The 22816-nt window shown below is 42.8% G+C and overlaps 1 protein-coding gene across 2 annotated transcripts; it reads left to right on the forward strand.

Moving 5' to 3' along the window:
* The first annotated feature begins 150 nt into the window (after positions 1 to 150).
* LOC106569218 (cullin-1) lies at positions 151 to 16125 on the forward strand. 2 transcript variants are annotated; one of them, XM_045694131.1, is made up of 23 exons: positions 163 to 377; positions 1255 to 1308; positions 2445 to 2802; positions 2992 to 3169; positions 4965 to 5132; positions 5233 to 5283; positions 5390 to 5480; positions 5594 to 5757; positions 5886 to 6048; positions 11251 to 11381; positions 11523 to 11630; positions 11749 to 11855; positions 12105 to 12153; positions 12404 to 12535; positions 12740 to 12857; positions 13059 to 13135; positions 13231 to 13362; positions 13592 to 13684; positions 14340 to 14387; positions 14524 to 14606; positions 14752 to 14857; positions 15076 to 15189; positions 15398 to 16125. In XM_045694131.1, exons 3-23 carry the CDS (start codon positions 2663 to 2665, stop codon positions 15476 to 15478), a joined length of 2334 nt encoding a protein of 777 aa, XP_045550087.1. In that variant the 5' UTR covers positions 163 to 377; positions 1255 to 1308; positions 2445 to 2662; the 3' UTR covers positions 15479 to 16125. The 2 variants fall into 2 exon arrangements, with proteins under 2 accessions (XP_013995833.1, XP_045550087.1); XM_014140358.2 differs by lacking the exon at positions 1255 to 1308 and having other exon boundaries at positions 151 to 377.
* The last annotated feature ends 6691 nt before the right edge of the window (positions 16126 to 22816 follow it).

Raw genomic sequence — 22816 nt, forward strand, 5'->3', positions numbered from 1 at the left:
GACAAATTGTTTTCTGTTGTAGTCGCATGCATGATTATCAATCAGTTTTCATTAGAACCTTGACCTTCTCACAAATCATGCTGTTCCATGCACAACATACAGTATGTCCGTTATATATGTCCGTGTCCGGAACTTTAAATTCCACTCAAATTCCATGGGACATCTTTCTGCAAACACATTTGTAAAGTGTTATTTCTATGCACTGCCGCAGCTATTGTTGTGGCAGTGAAAAGTAAATAATTTAGAGGTAAACGGGGATGCGTCTTTGAAAAGGAGTATTCTAATACTTTACTCAGATTAAAAACGTAATATTTGTTTCTAATTGGTACTGTTTTGTTTCATTTGGAGCCAAGAACGAGCACTACTACTACACGATGGTAAGCTAACGTCAGCTAGCTAGTACAGTAGCTGAACTGACTGGCTAGCTAAGCATAACGACAAATCACCAGCTAACTTGGATATTATTCTAGCTAGCTAGTTATACAAAACACGGAACACACACACGACTATTGTGTGTTGTATTTATACAGAACACTGCAGGGCTGTTTATCCGTAACGTTAATTGGCGTCTGTGGTCAGGTAGCTTAAGTTAGCTCTAGCGTTGCGCCTGAACAACAGGCCTTATTTCTCACGGTAGTTAGCTAACGTTACCCTGATAGCTCACTGGCTAATACCATGTTAGCTAAGTTGGTTATAACGTTTGTCAATCCAAATTTGCAGTTTGTATTATCGACTATTTGGTTTATGTTGCTAGCTAACAGTACACCTAGCAAATGTAATGCTAACGTCAGCTAGTCAAAAACATTGCTAACTGCTATGTTTGCTTACACTGCACCACTAACCAGGTGAATATTTCACGTTTAGCCATGGCATGACAAAGCTAGATAGCTAATGTTAAGTTCAGAAGCTTCCTTGGCAAGCTTGTGCATGGAGACTACAGGTGTAGTAGCTAGCATTATTGCCAGATAAAGTTCATATTTACTGTACAAGATATTGCCTTGGGCTAGTTAGCTATCAATTTTAAGTTTTTCAAATAACAAAGCTAGCAATATACAGAGAATAGGTATGTAATGTTGGATTGCAAGCCAGGCATTACAGTCCCTCAAAGATTGCTACTGAGCTGGTGGCTAACAATCATTTTGGCAAAATATACTGTCCCCATCGTTGTAGCTTCCTCTTTGCTCCCCACTGTTAGGTTAGGTTACCTCTTTTCAGTGTGTTTGCTGCTTAATCTGCATATTTTGCCTTGGTTAGAGACAACACTGTCCCTGTGATAAATTGATGAATACTTGGGCCTGGACTGAAATGGTAATTATCTTGAACAGTTGGTTATTTAACAATTAGCCCCAAAACGTATCTTACCATCTCATGTTTGTCATTCATGCACAATACTTGCAGTATTCTCATAAGATATTTTTGACTTCACTATCCAAGGATATCATTATATACACTTTGGTTAGCCTATATCAGGGGTAGGCAACCCTGTTCCTGGAGTGTCGCAGGTACTGCAGGATTTTTTTTTCTCCCAACTAGGCACTAGATTTAACTACTTAACTAAATTATCAGTTCAGTGATTGCCTAAATTCAAACCACCTGGTCTTCCAGATCAGTTAAATCAAAAACATGAAGTGCCTGCTCCAGGACCAGGGTTGTGTACCCCATGTCTATTTTATGTCTATGGTTGTATTCTAAGACTTAGTAGAATCTAAGTTAACATATTTACATATAAACACGTAATGAAACAAGGTCAGGTTAGGCCTCATCTTGAAATCATAATTCTGCACTCTTGTCTACCCTTAAATTATTTATTTTTTTCTTTGTGATTTCTCAATCTTCAATGTATTATTCAATATCACTTGAATGATCTCCTGCTCCATGCCGGAAATCAGCCCTGCCTACCCTGCACAGGTTTAACAACAGAAGCCGAGGGCAGTAGGGTTTAGGTTTGAAGCTGAAGGAAAGCCAAATCCAGTCAGCCGTATTCCCCCAGCCAGGCTGCACTGGAGTGGGCAGACACACTCACTGACACTGTAATGTAGTTACAGTATTCAGGACCAGTGAAGGTCAGATCTCAGGCCCAGCTGTTGGGTCTTGATCAAGGGGAGGCTGGAGTCAATATAACACTCACTAGACTAATCTCTAACGATATGCCATACATTAGCACCTGGATAGCAGATACTAGCTTTATATGGCAGGGGAACTGTTCCAATCATTTTGCTGTATACTGTAGTCTACAATGGAAGCAGTTTCAAGTGCAAATATTGATGAGCTAGATACAATACCTGTTTTTGTCTAGCCAGGTCATGATTTTTTTCAATTGAATGTCAACATCAATTATTGCAATCCCAACATTCTACAATGCAAGATTTTTGCTTACACTTCAGGGCCTGCACTATGTGACTTATACAATGTGTTCTCCTTTCTTACAATGTGTTTGTTTGCAGGGTTCTTGGCAGGATGCTCTCCTGATTGCTACTTGAAGGGGGTCTTCCAAGATCGTCTGCCACTCCGAAGAGAAGACCCCACATTGTCCCTGTGTTACATTGTGGCCTCTCTCTTCATCACCTTATGGAGGAGTAGCTCTTGACGGTTTCATTACAAGCAATAAAAGAAGACGTGGCACGGAGCAACTGAGAGGAGAGCAACAACAAGCAAAGAGACAATGTCATCCAATAGAAGCCAGAACCCTCATGGGCTCAAGCAGATTGGCCTGGATCAGATCTGGGATGACCTGCGAGCAGGAATACAGCAGGTGTACACCAGACAGAGCATGGCCAAATCACGATATATGGAACTGTACACGTATCCTTCCACATAAATACACTCCCAGGCTTCTCTGTCTGTGTGCTTCCAAGTGTGTCTCTTTATTAAGGGCAGTTTTTATGGCTGACACCAGCACAGGTTTGCCTCAGTTTAAAGCATATTTGGGATAATCCATTGTCAGTATTTTAAGTTTCTACATTTATGTTGTTGCCTTTACCCACCACCCAGACATGTTTATAACTACTGTACCAGTGTGCATCAGTCCAATCAGGCCCGTGGGGCAGGGCCCCCTCCATCCAAGCCCTCCAAAAAGGCCCCCACCCCAGGAGGGGCCCAGTTTGTGGGCCTGGAGCTCTACAAGAGACTCAAGGAGTTCCTCAAGAACTACCTGACCAACCTGCTCAAGGTAATGCTCTGTTCTGTGCCTTTTTTAAATGGACTGAGGTCAATGAATCGATTAAATGAATTGGCCTGCTAGTTAATTCTCCATTAGCCCTTCCAGTAGAGGTTAAAAGGAAGCATATCAAATGTCCTACCATGTTTGCATGCTGATCTCTAACTACAGTGGTATGTGAACCCTTTTGAATTACCTGGATGTCTGCATAAATTGGTCATAAAATGTTATCTGATCTTCATCTAAGTCACAACAATAGACAAACACAGTCTGCTTAAACTAATAACACACAAACAATTATAATTGGTCATGTCTTTATTGAACACACTTGGTAAACATTCACATTGCAGGTTGGAAAAAGTATGTGAACCCTTGGAATTAATAACAGGTTGACCCTCCTTTGGCAGCAATAACCTCAACCAAACGTTTTCTGTAGTTACGGATCAGACCTGCACAACGGTCAGGAGGAATTTTGGACCATTCCACTTTACAAAACTGTTTCAGTTCCACAATATTCTTGGGATGTCTGGTGTGAACCGCTCTCTTGAGGTTATGCCACAGCATCTCAGACGGGTTGAGGTCAGGACTGACTGGGTCACTCCAGAAGGTGTATTTTCTTCTGTTCAAGCCATTCTGTTATTGATTTACTTCTTTCTTTTGGGTTGTTGTCCAGTTACATCACTTATCTTCTGTTGCGCTTCAATTGGCAGACAGATAGCCTAACATTCTACTGCAAAATGTCTTGATAAACTTGGGAATTCATTTTTACATTGATGATAGCAAGCTGTCCAGGCCCTGAGGCAGCAAAGCAGCCCCAAACCATGATGCTCCCTCCACCATACTTTACAGTTGGGATGAGGTTTTGATGTTGGTGTGCTGTGCCTTTCTTTCTCCATACATAGTGTTATGTGTTCCTTCCAAACAACACAACTTTAGTTTCATCTGTCCACAGAATATTTTGCCAGTAGCACTGTGGAACATCCAGGTGCTCTTTTGCGAACTTCAGACGTGCAGAAATGTTTCTTTTGGACAGCAGTGGCTTCTTCCATGGTGTCCTCTAATGAACACCGTTCTTGTTTAGTGTTTTGCGCATTGTAGACTTGTCAACAGAGCTGTTAGCATCCTCCAGAGATTTCTGTAAGTCTTTAGCTGACATTCTAGGATTCCTCTTAACCTCATTGAGCGTTCTGCGCTCTGCTCTTGCGGTCATCTTTGAAGGGCGGCCACTCCTAGGGAGAGTAGCAACAGTGCTGAAATTTCTCTATTTCTAGACAATTTGTCTTACCGTGGACTGACTTTTAGAGATACTTTTGTAACCCTTTAAAGATTTATGCAAGGAAACAATTCTTCATCTAAAGGTCTTCTGAGATCTCTTTTGTTCGAAGCATGGGTCACATCAGGCGATGCTTCTTGTGAATAGCAAACTCAAATTTTGTGAGTGTTTTTATGAGGCAGGGCAGCTCTAACCAAAATCTCCAATCTCGTCTCATTGATTCGACTCCAGGTTAGTGGACTCCTCACTCCAATTAGCTTTTGGATACATCATTAGCCTAGGGGTCACATACTTTTCCCAATCTACACTGTGAATGTTTATATGATGTATTCAATATAGACAAGAAAAATACAATAATTTGTGTGATATTACTTTAAGCACACTGTGCTTGTCTATTGTTGGGACTTAGATGAAGATCAGGTGAATTTTTATGTAAAATGTTTGCAGAAATCGGGTAATTCCAAAGGGTTCACATACTTTTTCTTGCCACTGGAAATATCACTCTTCTCCTCCCTCTGTCCCCATCATCTGCAGGATGGAGAAGACCTGATGGATGAGAGTGTATTAAAGTTCTACACACAGCAGTGGGAAGACTACAGATTCTCCAGCAAAGTGCTGAATGGCATCTGTGCCTACCTCAACCGACACTGGGTCCGCCGCGAGTGTGATGAGGGGCGCAAAGGGATATATGAAATCTACTCCGTAAGACGCCACTTTTATTTTTATTTTTTTACCATTTAAGAATATGAGATGTAGGTTTTCTCAATTGAATGCATTGCCTCATCCTTTCCTCTCCTTTCAGCTCGCATTGGTGACATGGAGAGAATGCCTTTTCAGACCTTTGAATAAACAAGTGAGTATCCGCTCAGATCAGCTGTGGAAAAGTTATTCCCAGTCTTAGTTGATTATGATACATTTTGTTGAAGGCATGATCCTAAATGTGCCCCCCCCCATCTAAGGTCACAAATGCTGTATTAAAGCTCATTGAGAAGGAACGTAACGGAGAGACCATCAACACTAGGCTTATCAGTGGAGTCGTCCAGTCCTATGGTAGGTCCTGGCATATTTTAATGGTGTGTTGTTCAACCAATATGAAACTGTTGTGAGACGTGATGTCATGGCTCTGAAATTATGTTGGTTGACAGAGGTTGTGTGTCTTTCAGTTGAGTTGGGTCTCAATGAGGATGATGCCTTTGCCAAAGGTCCCACGTTGTCAGTCTACAAAGAGTACTTCGAGACTCAGTTCTTGGCGGACACCGAGCGCTTTTACACACGAGAGAGCACAGAGTTCCTGCAACAAAATCCAGTTACTGAATACATGAAAAAGGTGGGTTATGAAACCAGTGTATTGAGCCAAATAGATGTATCAGTAGCCTTTTGTTTAGTGTAAAAATTTACAGAATCCCTCTCTCTCTTTCGGTCTCTCCCTCGGCTCTCTTTCTGTCTCTCTCTCAGGCTGAGGCGCGTCTGTTGGAGGAGCAGCGGAGGGTGCAGGTGTACCTCCATGAGAGCACGCAGGACGAGCTCGCCCGCAAGTGTGAGCAGGTGCTCATCGAGAAGCACCTGGAGATCTTCCACACAGAGTTCCAGAACCTTCTGGATGCTGACAAAAATGAAGGTATGGAGGAGAGTCCAAATGACAATTGCCAGCCAGACATGCCTTTTTGCTATTGCCAGATTTGTGCTTTATGTACTTTTCGTAAATGTATACATTGCCTAGAGAAATTATTCATACCCACTTATTTATTCCACATTTTCTTCTTACATCATGAATTCAAAATTGATAAAATCAATTTTTTTTTACCCATCTACACAATACCCCATAATAACAAAGCGAAAACATGTTTTTAGAATTTATTGAAAATTAAATACAGATCTCATTTACATACATATTTACACCACTAAGTCAATACTTTGAAGAAGCACATTTGGTAGTGATTACAGGTTTGAGTCGTCTTTGGTATGTTTGTATTAGCTTTGCACATCTGTATTTGGGGATTTTCTCCCATTCTTCCTATCAGATTTTCTCCAGCTCTGTTAAGTTAGATGGGGAGCGGCGGTGAACAGCAAGTCTTTCTGACGATTTTCAATGGGAATTAAGTCTGGGGTTTGGCTCAAGGACGTTCACGTTCTTGTTCTGAAGCCATTCAAGCTTTGCTTTGGGTCATTGTCCTGTTGGAACGTACGTTTTCACCCCAGTCTAAGGTCGGTTTCAAGTTTTAATGTCACATGCACAAGTGCAGTGAAATGCCTCTGAAGCAGGTTTTCACTCTGAAGCAGGTTCTCATCAAGGATTTGCCTGTATTTGGCTCCATTCATTGTTCCCTCTATCCTTATCAGTCTCTGTCCCTGCTGCTGAAAAGCACTTATTTTTTTTCTCCAGTGCCATGATGTCCTTGAGCAGATTCAATGCATGAGCAGCACAGCCAATGGGTGTGATGTGAGGGTAGGACTCCTCCACTTTAGACCAAGCAGACTTCATGTTCGCAGCATTGTCTGTCACCAGTGCAAATACCTTCTGTGGTCCAAGGTCATTGATGACTGCCTTCAGCTCCTCAGCAATGTAGAGACCAGTGTGTCTGTTGTCCTTTGTGTCTGTGCTCTTGTAGAATACTGGTTGAGGTAGTAGAAATTATGTAGTTAATTATTCCTTGCCCACGAACATTCGTCCACCCATCAGAGATGATTGCAATACAGTCTGCTTTCTCTGATTTGCTTGACCTTCACTTGAACTCTGCATCCAGCAAATGAGTATATAAAGCATGCCTGGTTGGAGGTGTATGCTGGGCAAGGAACATTCAGAATTCTCTTCCAATATACATTGCCTGTGAGCATCAGAGGTGAACCAGTTGCATACACAGCTCGAGCAAGACATACATCAGCATTTCTCTGACTATGTTCCTCCATTGAGTAAAAAAAAACGTATGATTCCAGGAGGACCATGAGCTGTTGCTATCGATAACGTGTCTGATTCATCATTTTCACCTGGAATAGAAGTAGAGGGACTTTTGTCAGAGGTTTCTGGTGAGCGCTGAGGGAACTTTATGCCCTTGGCCAGATGATTCTGCATCTTTCATTATTCACATATGACTTGGCACAGTGTTTGCAAATGTACACAGCTTTTCCTTCTACATTAGCTGCAGTGAAATGAAATGACATCAGATAGTGCCCGAGGCATTTTCCTGTAAAGATTAGATTTTTTTTGTAAAAACCCTAACCCAAATACAATTCCATGTACAGATAAATAGTTACAGTTAGATTAAACAACTCCTTTGTAAGATAAATGTTTTAAAATGAAACGCATATGGAAACAGGTGAATTAACACTCCTCAGTTAGCAGGCTCAAGCAAGCTAAAACCCACATGGTAGCAAGAACTAACTAGCAGAAATTGTTAACAAGTTAAAAATGATTTAAACACACTTTGCTGTAGGATACTATTTACTAGTTAAAAAATCATGTATGTCATATAAAATAAATTCACCCCGCCCAGTATTGTGTTTCAAAACTTACCATAAAGCATGTGGTCCTTGGCTCAAACAGTGTAGTAGGTTGGGCTCCATAGCATCTCATTAGTGTGCAAGATCTTGAGAATCAGCTGTATATGTGAATGGAAGAGTGCACTGCACATGTGATGGAAGAATGCACTGTGCATGCAGAGGGTTGCAATTCCATTGAATTGGGGATAGTTTAACCAAAATATGCCTCAAGACTTAGAATTGCCTTGTGTATCCCACAGAAAAGGTTCACTGTTATAAGCTAACTTTTTTGATGAATTTAAGAAGAATTCCCCAAATTCCTTGGCTTAACTTCCCATGGAAAATTTTGGAAGAAATCCAGAGATTTCCCGAAACGTTTCCAACCCTTTGCAACCCTAACCACAACTACCCTCGATATTATTGGCCAACATGCAATCATTGGAAAACAAACTGGATGATCTACGATTAAGACTATCCTACCAATGTGACATTAAAAACTGTAATATCTTATGTTTCACCGAGACTTGGCTGAATGACGACGTGGATAATATAGAGCTGGCTGGCTTCTGTGTTTCGGCAGAACAGAGCAGCAACGTCTGGTATGACGAGGGTCGGGGGTGTGTGTATTTGTCAATAACTGCTGGTGCGTGATGTCTAATACTAAAAAAGTCTTGAGGTAATGCTCACCTGAGATAGAATACCTCATGATAAGCTGTAGACCAAGAGTTCACATAAGTATCATTTGTAGATGTCTATTTACACCACAAACCGATGCTGGCACTAAGACCGCACTCAACTGCTGTATAAGGCTATAAGCAAACAAGAAAATGCTCATCCAGAAGCGGCGCTAGTGGCCGGGGACTTTAATGCAGGCAAAATTAAATCAGTTTTACCTCATTTCTACCAGCATGTCACATTTGCAACCAGAGGAAAAACAAACCTAGACCACCTTTACTCTACACACAGAGACACATACAAAGCTTTCCCTCGCCAACCATTTGGCAAAGCTGACCATAATTCCATCCTCCTGATTCATGCTTACAAGCAAAAACTAAAGCAGGAAGTACCAGTGACTCGCTCAATACGGAAGTGGTCAAATGGCGCGGATGCTACGCTACAGGACTGTTTTGCTAGCACAGACTGGAATGTGTTCCGGGATTCATCATTGAGTAGTATACCACCTCAGTCACCGGCTTCATCAATAACTGCATCGACGACGCCCCTCCCCTGCCGCTTACAAGGAGCGGGACACTAAGCTGGATGCTTATAAGAAATCCCGCTATGCCTTCAGACGAACCATCAAACTGGCAAAGCATCAATATGGGACTAAGATTGAATCCTACTACACCGGCTTTGATGCTCGTCGGATGTGGCAGGGCTCGAAAACTATTACTTACTACAAAGGGAAACCCAGCCACGAGCTGCCAAGTGACGCGAGCCTACCAGATGAGCTAAATGCCTTTTATACTCGCTTTGAGGCAAGCAATACTGAAGCATGCATGAGAGCACCAGCTGTTCCGGACAACTCCGTAGCCGATGTGAGCAAGACCTTTAAATAGGTTAACATTCACAAAGCCGTGGGGCCAGATGGATTACCAGGACATGTAATGGCAAGTGTTTTCACTGACATTTTCAACCTCTCCCTGGCCGAGTCTGTAATACCTACATGTTTCAAACAGACCACCATAGTCCCTGTGCCCAAGAAAGCGAAGGTAACCTGCCTAAAATTATTACCACCCCGTAGCACTCTCGTCGGTAGACATGGAGTGCTTTGAAAGGCTGGTCATAGCTCACATCAACACCATCATGCCATGAACCCTAATCCCACTCCATTTCGCATACTGCTCTAACAGATCCACAGATGACGCAATCTCAATCGCACTCCACACTGCCCTTTCCCACCTGGACAAAACGAACACCAATGTGAGAATTCTGTTCATTGACTACAGCTCAGCATTTAACACCATGGTGCCCACAAAGCTCAACACTAAGTTAAAGACCCTGGAACTAAACACTTCCCTCTGCAACTGCATCCCGGGCTTCCTGACTGGCCACCCCCAGGTGGTAAGGGTAGGCAACAACATATCTGCCACGCTGATCCTCAACACTGAGGCCCCTCAGGGGTGCGTGCTTAGTCCCCTCCTGTACTACGTTCACACACGACTGCATGGCCAAGCATGACTCCAATACCATTAAGTTTGCTAACGACACAACAGTGGTAGGCCTGATCACCGACAACGATGAGACAGCCTATAGGGAGGAGGTCAGAGACCTGGCAGTGTGGTGCCAGGACAACAATCTCTCTCTCTCTCTCTCTCTCTCTCTCTCTCTCTCTCTCTCTCTCTCTGTCTCTCTGTGTGTGAGCAAGACAAAGGAGGAACGTGGACTATAGGAAAAGGCAGGCCGAACAGGCCCCCATTCTCATTGATGGGACTGAAGTGAAGCAGGTCGAGAGTTTCAAGATCCTTGGTGTCCACATGACCAACAAACTATCATGGTCCAAACACACCAACACAGCTGTGAAGAGGGCACAACCATGCCTATTCCCCCTCAGGAGACTGAAAAGATTTGGCATGGTTCCCCAGATCCTCAAGTTCTACAGCTGCACCATCGAGAGCATCCTGATCTGTTGCATCGCTGCCTGGTATGGCAACTGCTCGGCATCTGACCGTAAGGCGCTACAGAGGGTAGTCCGTACGGCCCAGTACATCACTGTGGCCAAGCTTCCTGACATCAAGGACCTATATATTAGGCGGTGTCAGACGAAGGCCCAAAAAATTGTTTAAGACTGCAGTCACCCAAGTTATAGACTGTTATCTCTGCTACCGCACGGCAAGCAGTACCGGAGCGCCATGTCTAGGACCAAAAGGCTCCTTAACATCTTCTACCCCCAAGCCATAAGACTGCTGAACAACTAAACTAATCAAATGGCCACCTGAACTATTTACATTGACCCCCCACCCCCCCCCCCCCCTTTGTTTTTACACTGCTGCTACTCACTGTTTTATTATCTATGCATAGTCACTTTACAAATTACCCCCACACATTGACTCAGTACCTGTACCCCCTATATATAGCCTTGTTATTGTTATGTAAATGTATGTTACTTCTTGATTAATATATGCATGTATGTATGTATATATAGATATATATATAGATATAGATATATATATCTCTATCTCTATATCAATATATATATATATATATATATAATCTATATCAATATCAATATTTCATTAACTGCTTAACTTCTTGAACTGCGTTGTTGGTTAAGGGCTTGTATGTAAGAATTTCAGTGTTGTATTTGGAGCATGTGACATGCATCGCCATTCTCTGTCTGTAGACCTTGGGCGGATGTACAATTTGGTGTCCCGGATCACTGATGGATTGGGAGAGCTGAAGAAACTCCTGGAGACGCACATATACAACCAGGGCCTTGCTGCTATAGAGAAGTGTGGAGAAGCAGCTCTCAATGTAAGAACTACAATGGATTTAATAGTTAAATGTACGCATTGTGTTTTACCGGTTCACATCTTTATTAGAATAATCTGAGACCGTCCTCTCTCCAGTTCACTAGGGTGTTCCTTGACTTTGTTTTCATTTATTTCACCACAGGATCCCAAAATGTATGTCCAGACCATCTTAGACGTCCACAAGAAGTATAATGCTTTAGTAATGTCAGCGTTCAACAACGATGCTGGTTTTGTTGCTGCTCTGGACAAGGTATGTTCATATTTTACTATATTTTGTGGTGTTAGACATTTTCAGACGGTGTCACACACGCACTTACACTGTTGTTGTTCTTGTTAACTTTGAACACCCATTTTTGTTGTCTTCACAGGCCTGTGGACGCTTCATAAACAACAATGCTGTGACCAAGATGGTGCAGTCATCCAGCAAATCCCCAGAGCTGCTGGCTAGATACTGTGACTCTCTGCTGAAGAAGAGGTGTGCCTCTGCTCTGGCACATTCACTCAATGCATAACTCAGAACCACAGTTTGATATTCAAGTCTACGTACGGCTGAGACCAGTAGCCAGCACTCCAGTATTGCTATGGACATTTGTTCTGAAATGGTTCACATTGACTAGAGTCAATACGACATTTACTCTTCTTGTGGTTTTAATAGACACTGCTAACATACAAGAGCAGGATGTCTGATTTTAAATGAAATTATTTTATTTCTTTTTTTGCACAGCTCAAAGAACCCAGAGGAGGCAGAGCTAGAAGACACACTAAACCAAGTGGTGAGTTGGACTGATTAAAAAAAATATATATATATTTTTTTTTCTTTTTTCTTTCTCAGCTGCCACACTGGTACTGCATTTTATACATTATCTGGTTGTCTGGAGTCGACAGGATGAAAAGTGGAGCTTCTGCACTGGCTGCCTTCCATTGTAGACCCAATCTCCTCCCCCTCCTTCAGCCCGGCGTTGTATTTTACGAGATGTAGTCTCTATTCACAACTCTCTAACTTTTATGTGTTCTCTTCCCTAGATGGTGGTTTTCAAGTACATAGAGGACAAAGATGTGTTCCAGAAGTTCTACGCCAAGATGCTGGCTAAGCGGTTAGTCCATCAGAACAGCGCCAGTGATGATGCTGAAGCCAGTATGATCTCCAAACTAAAGGTACTATACCACAAAAAATGACTTTACCTCCTCATGACCATGTTTTTAATTTGGCATTTTCAATGTGATATTGACATTACATTGTGATTGGTAACTAGAGTTGTGCAGTTTGTTTATTGTACAAATCTGGTTGCTCAGTCTTTGGACTGTGTTTTACCTGGGATCATCTGTCCTAATGGCATGTCCTGCCCTCTTTCCCAACAGCAAGCGTGTGGCTTCGAGTATACCTCCAAACTCCAACGCATGTTCCAGGACATCGGAGTCAGCAAAGACCTAAATGAACAATTTAAAAAGCACCTCACCAACTCTGAGCCTTTGGACTGTGAGTATATCTGTCTGGGACTCTGACATTCTGGGATTCATTATGTGATGACAGAAAGGAGTTTCTTAATCTCGGAAACCCGGTTACCTGGATTGATTTAGTAGGTCCCTGGTTTTTCCTAACCAAACTTTAAAACGATCACATTGAAACAAATAACTATTATAAGATTGCTCATCTGTTTTCTGTGTGTGTGCGTCTCAGTGGACTTCAGCATCCAGGTCCTCAGTTCTGGTTCCTGGCCCTTCCAGCAGTCCTGTACATTTGCCTTGCCCTCTGAGGTGAGAGACTAACTGATCCACTCCACAGTGACTCAATTTACTGATCACTGATTTACTCACTGTTCTCTCTTTTCTTCTCTCCTACCCTCATTCAGCTGGAGAGGAGTTACCAGCGGTTCACTGCCTTCTACGCCAGCAGACACAGCGGGCGCAAGCTGACCTGGCTCTACCACCTGTCCAAAGGAGAGCTGGTCACCAACTGCTTTAAGAACAGATACACTCTGCAGGTGATTACAGGTGTTGTCTGATCAGATAAAATATGAATATTTCCTCTCAGACTCTCATAAATTAGGGATTTTCATCAACCATCACTGTTGAACAAACATACTGGTGTATGCTGACTATTAACAAGAAAAAATGAATGAATCAACAATATGCATGGAGCGGAGTTGACATGGTATCCTCTACTATTGAATGGTTTTGACGTATTCCCTGTTGCTCCTCCTGTCCTCCCAGGCTTCTACCTTCCAGATGGCCATCCTATTGCAGTACAATGCTGAGGACGTCTACACAGTGCAGCAGCTCGCTGACAGCACACAGATCAAGATAGTGAGTACTGACAACTCAACGGTATCTAGTTGGCTACAGACAGAGAGACTATTCTCTTTGATCGATGGTCTTTCAAAGGAAGACTTTATGCTCTGATGGGAATAAAAAACATTAAGAACACCTGCTCTTTCAATGACAGACTGACCAGGTGAAGCTATGATCCCTTATTGATGTTAAATCCACTGATTGTAGATGAAGGGGAGGAGACGTGTTAAAGAAGGATTTTTAAGCCTTGAGACAATTGAGACCTGGATTGTGTATGCGTGCCATTTTAGAGCGTGAATGGGCAAGACAATATTTAAGTGCCTTTGAACGGGGTATGCTAGTAGATGCCAGGCACACCGGTTTGAGTCAAGAACTGCAACGCTGCTGGGGTTTTCACGCTCAACCGTTTCCCGTGTGTATCAACAATGGTCCACCACCCAAAGGACATCCAGCCAACTCAACATGGCCCAGCATCCCTGTGGAACGCTTTCGACACCTTGTACAGTCCATGCTCCAACCAATTTAAGGCTGTTCTGTGGGTAAAGAGGGAGAGGTGGGGGGTGCAACACAATATTAGGAAGGTGTTCCTAATGTTTTGTATACTATGTGTTGAAAGCAACAGCCCACTATCTGCCTTATACGTTGCCTGTTTTGTTTTTGTTCTCCCCAGGACATTTTGGTGCAGGTGTTGCAAATCTTGTTGAAGTCCAAATTGCTGGTAGGTTTTATGCCTCTTATTTTCAGATAATCTACCAAACAACTCCAGTTGCTAGGGTGCCATCAATTAACTATTCTGCACTGTGGATTTTCTCTGAAAGTTTCAACTTTGACCCAAGCAATGTTCTGTTGTCTAGGTCCTGGAGGATGAGAATGCAAATGTGGATGAAGTGGAGTTCAAACCAGACACCTTAATAAAACTCTTCCTGGGATACAAAAAGTGAGTAATTACACACACCATGTAATCAATATAGATCACAAACCTGCAAATTGTGGAACCAGATATTCCAAATTGCTATGATGTTACTGTACTGTAATAGATTCCATGAACTGTTGCTGATAGATTTTGATTTGAATCTATACAGCAAAAAACTTCGGGTGAACATTAACGTGCCAATGAAGACAGAGCAGAAGCAGGAGCAGGAAACCACTCACAAGAACATAGAGGAGGACAGGAAACTGTTAATACAGGTACACTGTACATCACGCTATTCTATTTTTTCCCCTGATCTAACTCACACTACATGCTGCCACTGTCAACATTACTCACCTTGTCAAGCATTCAGTCACACTCACAAAAATCTGTCTATTGTCTAGCGTGCACAAACAACCTCTCTGGTCTAGAATATTCACCCAGGATCATTTTGGTCTAAACCTGCTGTGTTCTCTCTTTCTCTACCCTGCTGTAGGCTGCCATTGTGAGAATCATGAAGATGCGCAAAGTGCTGAAACATCAGCAACTCCTGGCAGAGGTGCTGAATCAGCTGTCATCCAGGTTCAAACCAAGAGTCCCCGTCATCAAGGTAAATTAGGCCACGTTAGATGGAAATTTACCATACCCCAGAGGATTTCTGCCATGGTAGGAACCGGCTTTTTTGTGTCTTTCAGAAATGTAAGAAATCTGTATTCTGTTTTTACAATAAGGGTTATTTCCTGTAGGTTTATGGAAACCACTTTCTGTATGCAACATGTGCCATGTTAGTAATGGTCATGTATGTTTTTGTCTTTCAGAAATGTATCGACATCCTGATCGAGAAGGAGTACCTGGAGCGTGTCGACGGAGAGAAAGACACTTACAGCTACTTGGCTTAAAACCTTTTCATTGTTCTCCACCCTCCCTCCTTTCTTTTTTTAAAAGTTGTCTCTTGAGTAATAAACATCATTCCTTTTGACATTTGGCCAATGTTGTCAGGAATGCGAGCACAGAAGGAGAAAAAGAAGAAAAAAGTTGTCAATCATCATCAAGGTGGTTGCGAAAGCTGGACTTCCCTTTAAACTCTGACATTATGGGATAGCTGCTCGCCCAGTGTTTGTTTGAAGATCCCATCTGAACTGCTCAGGATCGACAGATACATTTTGATATGTAAATATGGACAGAGACCTTTACCTCTTTACTTTTATCTTGCAAAGTTAATAACATACAAAAAAAAACTATCAAAACCCTTCACACCGAGGGTTGCATGCTACTGCCTATCTGCATTTAAGAAGCAAAAAGACGTAATAGATGAGAAGCTATTAAGACACTGCTGCTTTATGTGGCAGTAGCAAATTAAGAACGTATGTTTAAAAAAAGATGAGTGCAATTTTAGCTGCACTTCCAGAAAGCGATCTGTGTTTGAAAAAGGCCCTTAGAAGTGTAATCTGCATTGTTACCAGCTACCAGAAAAACATTTGTATAGTGTGGTTCACTTTTTTTTTTAAATGTATGGTAAATAAAAATTAAAGGTTTCTGTATTCCCTCTGATGGTTTTTATTCCTTCAAAGCTGATGTGAACGTTGGGCTGAGATGTTTACACACGCATCCGAATTCTAATCTATGTTCACTAATTGTTAGTGAAAAAGATCTGATGTGATTGGTCAAAAGACCAATTAGAGGGGGAAAATATCAGAACTGTGCAGCCTGTGTAAACGCAGCCCTGGATATTATAGATCATTGCTGGTTTCTTGATGTTACAATCCATGAATGACCTACTTAGCTGTTCATTGCCAGTCATTTGTAAACTGTAAAGCTTGTCAACAAGATGTATTGTGTGGGTATTAGAGCCGAAGGTTGCTACTTTCCCATGATCAGTTTTAATCAGAGTGTACATTAATGGCTGTGTTTAGACAGCCAGCCAATTCAGATGTATTATTTTTTTTACCACTAATTGGTATTTTGACCAATCACATCAGATCTTTTTTTTTCTGATTTGTCAAAAGACACATTTTTGAGAGAGGAAAAAAAAAAATCAGAATTGAGCTGCCTGTCTAAACACAACCTAAATCACTGAAAACGTTCACATCGTAGGCAGGATGCAGGCAGAAAATTTATGAGATTGGATCTTGGGGTTCTCTTGCCTATTTCAATAATAAACATTGTAAATTAGGCTATCATAATGCTGTTATTTTTACATTTTTTAATTATTTTATGAATGCAGACCCATTTCAACATACATTTGGATGACGGTTTGGCGGCGTTAAAGCCTTGTTCACATAGGTCTTACTGCTCAAATCAGTTTGGTTTTTCAAACATGTTTTGGAATACTAACTATCCAAACAGCAAATGACCAAATCAGATTTCTGTGTGTTCAGACAGCAGTCATTTGCTGACATGGCTATGCTATTGTCATAGTAAATACGGTTGTGTGTGCAGTGGTGGTGCTCGTGCTTACTATCACCAAAGATTATGGATATACTGACAAGATACATGTCTCTCTGGCCTAACAATGGGAGTCGTTAGGCACGGCGGGTTGTCTAGCCCCCACCTATCCTTTCTTTGGATTGGTGGATACATGTCATTATTGTAATCCTTTTTGAATATTTGATGAGGGTTGTTGACATCAACTGCCTGTAATGGAGAGATATGCTTTGCTATTAGCCAAATGCCAAGAATATACATAGCCATCTCGAGACAACTTCTATATAAAGTGTTTTTTCTCAAATTTGCCGAGATGTCACGTGTCCTACTTATATCAGTGCACTTGTAACAACTTAGGCATTACGAACTTCTATTTGTTCAAATAAACCTTGTGTAGCAAATAAGTCATACATTTTTTTGTTGACCAAATTCGACACTTGCATTGACCTCCGTACAAAAACGCCTTGCTTGCTGGGTGAAGCAACAACAAAAAATGCCACAAGCTGGAGGAAGACAGATTTTCTGCAGAGTTGGGCCTCTCTTCCTCTCTGAAATCACTCAGAAGTGTAGCAAGCTAAGGTGACAACAATGCCTGCCATTGAGGTTTCCCAGTTGCTTTGAATGTTCAAAATCATAGTGTAAGAACACTTTTAAAGCCTCAAAGGACAAAATGATCCAACTTTCAATACGATTCATTTTTGGCTAGCCACAGTAGTCAACTATCTAGCTAAGTAGCTGTTTAGCTAACAGAGTAGGTAGCAAGCAACAAGATGTGTCAAATAACCGTCTAAAAAACACTGGAGGGCAAATAAATCACATTTGACCGTTCAGACACAGGTCGCATGGCCAGGAATTAGATTTGAAATGTGGCTTGAAATCTGATTCCATGCTGTTTAGACTGCAGGAACAATAACAGAATCTAATCGGATATGCAAATCCATACAGGAAGATTATATAATGGAATTTATTTAAAAAAACATAAACATTTTAATATATCAGGAAAATGTATTTATCAAATATATAATTCAATTAAATATATGTACTTTTATATGTACTTTTATATATATATATATATACAGTATGTGTAAAACACACACACCTCACAACCTTCTCTACCCCGATTATAATTTTGAGTCTCTGTACCTTATGCCTAGATCACACTGACAATGTCATTGCGCAAAATAGTATGCAGCATCATCTGGATATGTGTGCAACAAAAGTTTAACATTCACCTTCTGCTACCATTTCTGTCAAGCCCTCTATCCATACAGTTAGATGCATACATTCGATAAATCCAACATGTGCGCCACACAGAACGCACTGGAACTGCCTCTGCAACTCAATGCTGCAATGCTGACAGGCAAACAGAGCGTTCCATTGGAAAGGAATGTACTTCAGGAGTACCAAAACGCAATGACTCTGTGGGTGTGATCAAGGCGTAATCCAATGCTGCAAGGCAAACGCAGCGTTCCATTTGAAATGAATGTACTTCTGGTGTACCAAAACGCGATAACCCTGTCGGTGTGATCGAGGTGTTAGCATTTGAGACAATTTATGCTTGATCCGAAATGTGGTCAGAGGCGCCTTATGGATGGTGTTATGCCATTGCGGACTCCAATATTTTAACCTTTTTATTTATTTATTTTATCAGGGAGTCATACAGAGACCAGGGTCTCTATTACAGATGAGTCCTGAATTACATACATTACAGAAAATACACACATCAATATAAATACAAAATGAAAGCAGAAAAACAAAACATTAATCAGTAATAAGGTCCTCAATCAGCCTTTTGAATTGCCCTAGAAGCACCAAAACATCAAATTTAAGAACAGTTTGAAGATTGTTCCTGAAATAAGGTGCAAGAAAACTAAAAGCTGATTTACCTAACTCAGTAGATAGAGACTGTCGTGGAAAATTGCAAGATTACGTTATAATGCTTGTATTGTATTATAATGGTTGTTTTAGTCGACAGAATAGAGTATTCTGTTAACTATTGTGTCTGTTTTACTGAGGATGGGCCTCTATGAGATAGCACTGACAGAGGAGATTTACGATGTCTTTGGATGATAAAACCTAAAGAGCATTCCAGAATAACATGAGGTAATGTTTTTGTGCTATAAAGTCCCAGGAACGAGATTAGAACCTCGTCTTAGGGACCAAACTGAACGATAATTTATAGTGAATGCTATCTGGCTATGGGATACTCCTCTCTCAAGTAAAAGTCTTTCTTTGTGAACTGTTCCTAAGATCTGTGGTTCGTCATTGTCACGTTCCTCGTATTCTCCCTCATCGGAAGATATGTCGAAATCACTCGATGACCAATACGCAGCAGGTTGACTGTTCCACATCATATTTATTTTAGATGGAAACGACAAAACAAAATAAACACTCAGAGGAGAAAGGTGACAGTTTCACAGGTGAAACGAAACACAGTGCAAAATTACAATTACCCACCAAAATCAAACACAAACACACCCCACTATATGGGACTCTCAATCAAAGGCAGATAGACAACACCTGCCTTCAACTGAGAGTCCCAACCCCAATTAACCCAACAGACATACACTCACCAAACTCCACATAGAAATACCTAACCTAGAACCTACCCCAACACTCACAACCCCACTATACCATAACCAAACATAACTGCCACGTCCTGACCAAATATAATACAAAAAACCTAAGTATATGGTCAGGACGTGACATTACCCCCCCTAAAGGTGCATACACTGAATGCACAAAACCAACAGAAAAAAAAAAAAAAAAAAAAACAACACACAATTAACCTCCTAACTAAAGGGAGGGAAGGGAGGGTGGCTGCCGTCAACGACGGCACAGTGCTACACCCCCCCTCCCCAACCCACCTATATTGGAGGTGGCTCCGGTTCTGGCCTACTGTCCAACAGACCGTAGACAGACCTGTTGGGCTTAGGACAGTAGGCAGACTTCTTTGGTTCTGGTTCGTGGGCCGACTCCGTCGGTCCCAGGCTGTAAGCAGACTCCTTCGGTTCTGGGTTGTAGGCAGAATCATCACAGTCATAGTTAATCAACTTTATCTTAGAATTGTGACCAGACTCACCCGGTTCTGGGTCACAGGCAGCTCCCTCAGTCCCGGGTCGCAAGAGGTTGTCGGATACTCTGGTCCGCACCCCGGTGTCGGATCCTCTGGGCCGCACCCGGTGTCGGATCCTCCGACGGCCCTGACCCAGGATTCACCAGGCTGGGGAGACATGATGGATGCCTGGCCCTGGGCACAGGCACAGGACTCACCAGGCTGGGGAGACCCACTGAAGGCCTGGTCCTGGGAGGTGGCACAGGATGAACCAGGATGGGGAGACCCACTGGAGGCCTGGTCCGAGGAGGTGGCACAGGACGGACCAGGATGGGGAGACCCACTGGAGGCCTGGTCCTGGGAGGTGGCACAGGATGAACCAGGATGGGGAGACCCACTGAAGGCCTGGTCCTGGGAGGTGGCACAGGACTCACCAGGCTGGGGAGACCCACTGAAGGCCTGGTCCTGGGAGGTGGCACAGGATGAACCAGGATGGGGAGACCCACTGGAGGCCTGGTCCGAGGAGGTGGCACAGGACGGACCAGGATGGGGAGACCCACTGAAGGCCTGGTCCTGGGAGGTGGCACAGGATGAACCAGGATGGGGAGACCCACTGAAGGCCTGGTCCTGGGAGGTGGCACAGGATGAACCAGGATGGGGAGACCCACTGGAGGCCTGGTCCGAGGAGGAGGCACAGGATAAACCGGGCTGTGGGGGAGCACTGGAGTTCTGGTACGGACACTCTTTACCCACACTCCAGGCTGAATGCCCACTTTGGCCCGGCACGGGCGGAGAGCAGGCATTGGGCGAACTGGACCCTCCCAGCGCTCTGGAGACACAGTGCGCAACGCCGGCGCAGGATAACCTGGACCGAGGAGGCGCACTGGAGACCAGACGCGCTGAGCTGGCACCATCCGCCCTGGCTCGATGCCTGCACTCGCATGGCACTTGCGGGGGCTGGTATGTAGCGCACCGGGCTTTGAACGCGCACTGGGGACACCGTGCGCTCCACAGCATAACACGGTGTCTTACCAGTACCACGCTGCTTCCGGTAAGCACGGGGAGTTGGCTTAGGTCTACCACCTGACTCCGCCAATCTCCCCGTGTGCCCCCCCCAAAAAAATTGTGGGGCTGCCTCCCGTGTCCGTTGCGCTCCCTCTCCTCATACCAGCGCCTCTCAGCTCTCGCCGCCTCGATCTCCCACTGTGGGCGGCGATAATCGCCAGCTTGAGTCCATGGTCCTTTCCCGTCCAGGATTTCCTCCCAAGTCCATGACTCCAGATAGCTTTTCTCCTGGTGCCTCTCCTTGTGCTGCTCCTTCCTCTGCTGCTTGGTCCGTTGTTGGTGGGTAATTCTGTCACGTTCCTCGTATTCTCCCTCATCGGAAGATATGTCGAAATCACTCGATGACCAATACGCAGCAGGTTGACTGTTCCACATCATATTTATTTTAGATGGGAACGACAAAACAAAATAAACACGCAGAGGAGAAAGGTGACAGTTTCACAGGTGAAACGAAACACAGTGCAAAATTACAATTACCCACCAAAATCAAACACAAACACACCCCACTATATGGGACTCTCAATCAAAGGCAGATAGACAACACCTGCCTTCAACTGAGAGTCCCAACCCCAATTAACCCAACAGACATACACTCACCAAACTCCACATAGAAATACCTAACCTAGAACCTACCCCAACACTCACAACCCCACTATACCATAACCAAACATAACTGCCACGTCCTGACCAAATATAATACAAAAAAACCTAAGTATATGGTCAGGACGTGACAGTCATGTACGTTGAGAGGGGTGTATCTTGGCTATAAAAGATCTTAGTACTTTTGTGTTGTCACTTTTCAATGGCGCATCATTGAAAGTCAAGTGCTATTGCAAAGCTCTTATTATTAAAGATGTAGTTTAAGTATAACTCTGACTGGTGTGTGAAGTTTGTAACTCTCCCCATTTGGTAATGCAGAAATTAGCCACCACAAGACCAAAGGAATTTCCAGAATTAACCATCCCTGAGACCGGGTGTAGTAATTCCTATGTCTAAAGTTTAATAAAGATGTTAGGTACAGTGGCAGTTTTTGTAAAATGGCTATATAAATGAAAACATAACAATGTATCAATCTACGTGACGTCAAAGAGGGCCAACCAACTTTCTGCTAGAGAATGCAGTGATGAGTACTTAAACTGTCCCCCATAATAATGTGCAGTGCGCTGTGATAAACTGCATCTAATGGTTTAATGAAGTGGCAGCTGCATTCCTATAGATGAAGTCGCCATAGTCTAGGACCGATAGGAACGTAGACTGAATAATCTGCTTTCTACTATTTAGTGAGAGGCAGGACTTATTTCTATAGAAGAAGCCCATTTTCATTCTCAGCTTCTTAACTAACTCATCAATATGTTTTTTAAAAGACAGCTTTTCATCTATCCAGATGCCCAGATATTTGTAAGCAGGGACACAATCAATGGACACCATGGATACCATCTAAAGTACATATGCTTAAATCATCAAAGTTATTTTTATGCACTGTAGAGAACAACATATACTTCATTTTACCTGCATTCAATACTAACTTCAGGTCAATAAAGCTTTTCTGTAATACAATGAAGGCAGACTGACGTTCAGATAGAGCCTGGTCAACCATGGGGTTAATAGCGTCCACAACAGTATCATCGGCATACAAGTTTCTATTACAGTTTTTTGTCGATATTGTTAATGTAAACAGTAAAAAGTACAGGAC

Source organism: Salmo salar, chromosome ssa14, assembly GCF_905237065.1.
Source record: "Salmo salar chromosome ssa14, Ssal_v3.1, whole genome shotgun sequence".
NCBI classification, from domain to species: Eukaryota; Metazoa; Chordata; class Actinopteri; order Salmoniformes; family Salmonidae; genus Salmo; species Salmo salar.